This window comes from Salvelinus alpinus, chromosome 8 (genome assembly GCF_045679555.1).
Source record: "Salvelinus alpinus chromosome 8, SLU_Salpinus.1, whole genome shotgun sequence".
In the NCBI taxonomy this organism is placed as follows: Eukaryota; Metazoa; Chordata; class Actinopteri; order Salmoniformes; family Salmonidae; genus Salvelinus; species Salvelinus alpinus.
Window position 1 is genome coordinate 74,487,405 of NC_092093.1, and position 6,000 is coordinate 74,493,404.

The following is a 6,000-nucleotide window of genomic DNA, read 5'->3' on the forward strand; positions in this document are numbered from 1 at the left end:
TTCAGAGGAGACTGCGTGAATCTGGCCTTCATTGTTGAATTGCTGCAAAGAAACCACTACTAAAGGTCACCAAAAAGAAGAAGAGAGTTGCTTGGGCCAATCACGGTGGAAATCTGTCCTTTGGTCTGATGTGTCCAAATTTGAGATTTTTGGTTCCAATCGCTGTGTCTTTGTGAGATGCAGAGTAGGTAAACAGATGATCTCTGCATGTGTGGTTCCCACCGTGAAGCATGGAGATGTGATGGTGTCGGGGTGCTTTGCTGGTGACACTGTGATTTATTTAGAATTCAAGGCACACTTAAACAGCATGGCTACCACAGCATTCTGCAGCGCTACGCCATCCCTTCTGGTTTGCGCTTAGTGGGACTATCATTTGTTTTTCAACAGGACAATGACCCAAAACACACCTCCAGGCTGTGTAAGGGCTATTTGACCAAGGAGGAGAGTGATGGAGTGCTGCATCAGATGACCTGGCCTCCACAATCACCAACCTCAACCCAATTGAGATGGTTTTGGATGAGTTGGACCGCAGAGTGAAGGAAAAGCAGCCAACAAGTGCTCAGCATATGTGGGAACTCCTTCAAGACTGTTGGAAAAGCATTCCTCATGAAGCTGGTTGAGAGAATGCCAAAAGTGTACAAAGCTTTCATCAAGGCAAAGGGTCGATACTTTGAAGGATCTAAAATATATTTTGATTTGTTTAACACTTGTTTTGGTTACTACATGATTCCATATGTGTTATTTCATAGTGCTGATGTCTTCACTATTATTCTACAATGTAGAAATTAGTAAAAATAAAGAAAAACCCTTGAATGAGTAGGTGTGTCCAAACATTTAACTGGTACTGTATATTAATTGGCGTGTGGGTATTGCGATTCAAAAGACGTGTGTGTGTGTGTGTGTGTGTGTGTGTGTGTGTGTGTGTGTGTGTGTGTGTGTGTGTGTGTGTGTGTGTGTGTGTGTGTGTGTGTGTGTGTGTGTGTGTGTGTGTGTGTGTGTGTGTGTGCGTTATCCAGGACTCTGTGGAGGCACTCTGAATGCTACAAATGCGGCCCAGACCATAACATCTCCTATGTACCCCAACGCCTATCCCCCGTTCATCTCGTGTCGCTGGGTCCTGGATGCCCCTCCTCAGGAGAGCGTTAAAGTAGCCGTACAGCAGTTCAACCTGCAGCCCAGCCAGAGCTGTAACACCAACTTCCTGCACATGAGTGACTGGCCTGTGGTGAGACAGGCTAGCCAATTTTTTGTTGTTGCTTTTCTATGTGTTTATTTGTACAGAGTGTTCTTGGGTCACTTGAAAGTCACCTACAATTAAACATTGTATTATATACTTACATTTGTAGGATACTACTACTCTAGATGTCAGCTCTTTTAAACTGTTAACCGTAACTGTGACAATAGCCATAACCGTTACTGTACTGACAGGCATACTTGCACCTCCTTGTGAAGCTGTCATGTCAGGACTGGGAATATTATTTTAGAAAGTCTGTCTTCACTTACTCTGTGAGTCTCCAAAAAAGACTTACTCTAATGCCCTTAATCTTTCTGTATTGTGTGTTTCACAGGGAGACTACGGACAGGCACACAAGTTCTGTGCTGCGGACCACATCCCAGACTTCTACAGCTACGGGAGGACCATGCACATCGTCTTCAAGTCTGACGCCTTCATCACCGGCAACGGAATGAGTCTGACCTATCAGGTGGCAGGTATGGTGATGGCAGACTTCCAACCGTTAAGAGGGAGAGGCTCCCTCTTACCAAATTCTCCTTTTACTAGTGACTTATTTTAAACATCTGTGTTTGTCCCATGTCTTTATCTTGAATGTATTTGTCTGGTGTTTTCTCCCTTGTCTGATTATTCGTCTGTCCTGTGTGCTCCTCCAGGTTGCAGCAGGACCTATGAGCAGGCCTACGGCTACCTGAAGAGCCCCGACTGGCCTAACATGTACCCCCACGATGTCGACTGTACCATCATCCTCATGGCCCCCCAGAACAACTCCATCTCTCTGTTCTTCAACAGCTTCAACCTGGAGTCCCACTCCACCTGTAGTTATGATTACCTAGAGGTGAGGACACAGACAGTCTGAGGACACCCTGGCTCAGTCTGCCACTTTACTTGATGCATGGCCATTTTATACCATACAAGGGCCTGGTTGAAATTCTCTCCTGACAGTCTGTTCTAAGTTTGTTTTTTATGCTCATTTTCATATCTTGGAATGTTACATTTTAATGGCATTTGGATGACACATAAAATATTATTTAGCTGCTTTATGAATTCTGTGTATCCCAGTCAGTCATTCCTTGGTGTTGTATGTTTATAAAAGGCAACGTCTCGTCCCTGTTCCTCAGGTCCGGAATGGCAGTACAGAATCTGCCCCACTGTTAGGAAAGTACTGCGGGTCCACACTTCCCAATCCTATATTCCCGGGCACCAACCAGCTTTACATGCGCTTCAAGAGTGACTTCTCTGGTGCCAAGGACGGCTTTGAGATCACCTGGACCTCTTCTCCAGAGGGTGAGTGATTGAACCCTGTAGGGTGTCCCCATCCTGAAAGACAAGAGAGACACATTCCTAGTCCTAAACCATCTCCTCCTTCTGTAGTTTACCGTATGATGCAACCGAGACAATGGTCAAGATCTATCCATTTGAATGACAAAATAGCTGTTTGGTTTATTAAAAAAGGACCAAAAGGTTCTAACAGTGTATCTGTAGTACACAATTGTATAAGGGGATATCAACCGAGAAGTTGCTCGCTTTTATATTGAAGGTGTGTGTCTGTGCAGTATGTGTATTTTCATGTGTGTGTCTGTGTGTTTTCTCCCCAGGTTGTGGAGGGCGGTTATACGGAGACCACGGCTCTGTGACCAGTCCTAACTACCCTGGCACCTATGCCAACGGTACCCACTGTGAGTGGGGCATTAAGGCTCCTAATGGGCGTGTGGTGACTGTCACCTTCGCCCAGATCAGCATTGATGACCCAGGAGACTGCCAGAACAACTACCTGAAGCTGTTTGACGGGAAAGATGCTAGCACTCCTCCTATTGGCCCCTACTGTGGAGCGGTACGTCACATAGGAATTCATATTGGGCTTTAGTTTACTTTGTTGATTTGTTTCCATTTTATTGTGGGGAACGTAGGTATCATCGTACTCAACCTCAAATGGTCTTGTTTTGGTGCGATGAACCAATAAACAATTAAGTTCAGAAAATGAACGGTGATTCGCACTAAAAAATAGACCCCTTTTTTTTCTTTGCTTTTCAGCAGGCAAACAAAAATAATTAACATTTTATTGAGGAACAAAAGAGCATATCTGGATTATGTGGCATTTGTACAATTTATCAATAGCGTTTATTATACAGTTAATATACAGATTATAACATAGAATGAATGATTGTTGTCATATAAGGGCAAGGGTTATGTATGTGGTACCCCGTTATTCTCCTCTAGCCCTCCCTTCTTTCTTGTCGTTCACAGGAGACGAATATCGCTCCGTTCACAGCATCCTCACACCACGTCTACGTCGTGTTCAACGCCCAGTACTCTGTCCTGCCTTCTGGGTTCAGGCTTACATGGAGCAGCTGATAGGACACACACTCACACACTAACCACATGCTTGTTTACAGATTCTCTAATCATGCCAGTGAAACTGGACATCTGCCATGAGATCTTAGCAGACCAATTAAATGTAAATAATGAAAAAGCTCTAAAATTGGACCGTAGAATGTTTGAATCATCTGTTTGTAGATAATTTTCGAAAGAATGGCAAATATGTATTTTATGGAGTTGCAATTGGGTAATAAATGAATGTATTTTTTCATATAAGATCTTTGATGTGCCAGCCGACATAGCAACCTTTTAATAAAAGTTATGTTTTAAACGTATTATGGGGGTATCTATCTTACAGGGCAGCAGTTGTATTGAATTGTAAATGCATGTATTACATCAGGAGACAACTTTATGACCAGACTGACCTTCCACATACACATATTATTAGTGGAATGTATTGAGAAGCAACAGTCGTGCAAAACATGAAACAAGCTCCTTTTTCATTGGTAGGGATCTCTCTTAAAATACTTGCATCTCTTAATCAAAAGATGTTGTTGGTATACACTGAGTGTACAAAACATTAGGGACATTAGGAGCATAGATGAGGATATGATAACCTCAGCTATAAATATGCAGTGACAGTCCGAATATGCATTCTGTAGCGTCTTTGTACTCTTCAATGGCCCGTTGTTGCTACATACACTGAGTGTACAAAATATTAGGAAAAACTTGCTAATATTGAGTTGCCCTCAGAACATCGGGGGAATAGACACTATAAGGTGTCAAACGCGTTCCACAGGGATGCTGGCCCATGTTGACTCTAATGCTTCCCACAGTTGTCAAGTTGGCTGGATGTCCTATGGGTGGTGGATCATTCTTGATAAACACAGGAAACTGTTGAGCGTGAAAAACCCATTCTTGATACACTCAAACCGGTGCGCCTGGCACCTACTACCATACCCTGTTCAAAGGCACTTTAATATTTTGTTTCTTGCTCTTTCACCCTCTGAAAGGCACACATACACAATCCATATCTCAAGGCTTAAAAATCCTTCTTTAATCTGTCTCCACCCCATCCACACTGATTTTAGTGGATTTAACAGGTGACATCAATAAGGGATCATAGCTTTCAACTGTGTCCAACTGGTCAGTCTGTCTTGGAAAAACAGGTGTTCATGTTTTGTACACTTCTATGATGTTAATTCAACAGGAACAATTTGGCTGGCTCTTTTCGCTCCCATTTTGTTTCCCCCTAAACACACACATGCATACTCCGCAAACACACACACACCTTCTACACAAGCTCCCTGTCAGTGAGTGTGTCTAATTCCATCAGTTATTGGACTGTCTAATTTGAGTGGAGTTTCAAACCCTCTGGCTCTGCTAGTGCCCCTGGACACGCCTCAACTGACATGACACCTCTGACAGCCCTGATCAAACGGACAGTAAGAGGGAAGGAAAGGGGGGATAGTAAAGAGAGATAGGAGAGAGGGGGTAGCAGAGAGCAAGAAAGAGGGGGCAATGAGAGGCTGAGAGAGAAAGTAGAGAGGGAGGGAGGAGAGGGAAAAGGAGAGCGATGGATAGCGGAGAGGGAGAGAGACAGATTGATAGCAGGGAGAGAGGGATCAGAGTAAATGCTGTCAGAACCAGACTTACACAGACAGTGCTAATATTGTTCTGACAGCTCTTGGCTATGGGAGAAAAGGATCAGGAAGGCTAGTGCTCTCAGGGGAGTAAGAATGGTCTGAGGGACTTAAGCGGTATTATTCTTCAGGAACCAATAAAGGGACATCAGAAATGCAGAGTATCTCACTTAGCGTGTTCGGGTGAAGCCTCCCACATTTACATTTTAGTCATTCAAGACGCTCTTATCCAGAGCGACTTACAATCAAACAATCACCTGTATTCATAATGCCCTTTTTACATCAGCAGATGTCACAAAGTGTTTATACAGAAACCCAGCCTAAAACCCCAAACAGCAAGCATTGCAGTTATAGTCACCAACACAAAGCCTGACGGCGCCATCCCCACCAGGACAATGCCATCCAGGTTAGCATCCATGGTGTCCAGTCCGGGAACCACAGGATGGAGGGGGTCTACGCCAAGGCAGAGGTTGATCTTGCCCCCCACATAGCGCTTCATACTGATCAGGTAGTCTTTGCAACACAGCATGAGGCCTCACTCTCCGATCAGCTGCTTGTTCTGGTTGTAGGCAACAGTAAATGCAATGACTAGAGAGTGAGAGAGATTGGGGAAGTGTGAGGTGCCCTCTTACACTCAATAACTTGATGTTTCACCTGTAGCTACAATGATTGCAGCAAAGCATCCCCAAAGCATCACACTACCACCACCGTGCTTGACAATTTGTATGAGGTTCTTACTGTGGAATGCAGTGTTTGATTAATGCTAGACATAACGGGACCCGTGTCGTCCAAAAAGTTCCACATTTG

General features: G+C 44.1%; 1 protein-coding gene across 1 annotated transcript in view; it reads left to right on the plus strand.

Annotated features, from left to right (window-relative positions):
• Window positions 1–3,885, plus strand: part of cubn (cubilin (intrinsic factor-cobalamin receptor)) — a 53,061-nt gene extending 49,176 nt beyond the window's left edge. Inside the window, exons 61-66 of the mRNA XM_071415069.1 lie at window positions 1,017–1,225; window positions 1,569–1,710; window positions 1,888–2,069; window positions 2,353–2,518; window positions 2,830–3,065; window positions 3,479–3,885. Of these exons, the coding sequence (XP_071271170.1) occupies window positions 1,017–1,225; window positions 1,569–1,710; window positions 1,888–2,069; window positions 2,353–2,518; window positions 2,830–3,065; window positions 3,479–3,586 (1,043 nt within the window). The 3' untranslated portion in view covers window positions 3,587–3,885. The remainder of the gene's footprint in view (window positions 1–1,016; window positions 1,226–1,568; window positions 1,711–1,887; window positions 2,070–2,352; window positions 2,519–2,829; window positions 3,066–3,478) is intronic.
• The last annotated feature ends 2,115 nt before the right edge of the window (window positions 3,886–6,000 follow it).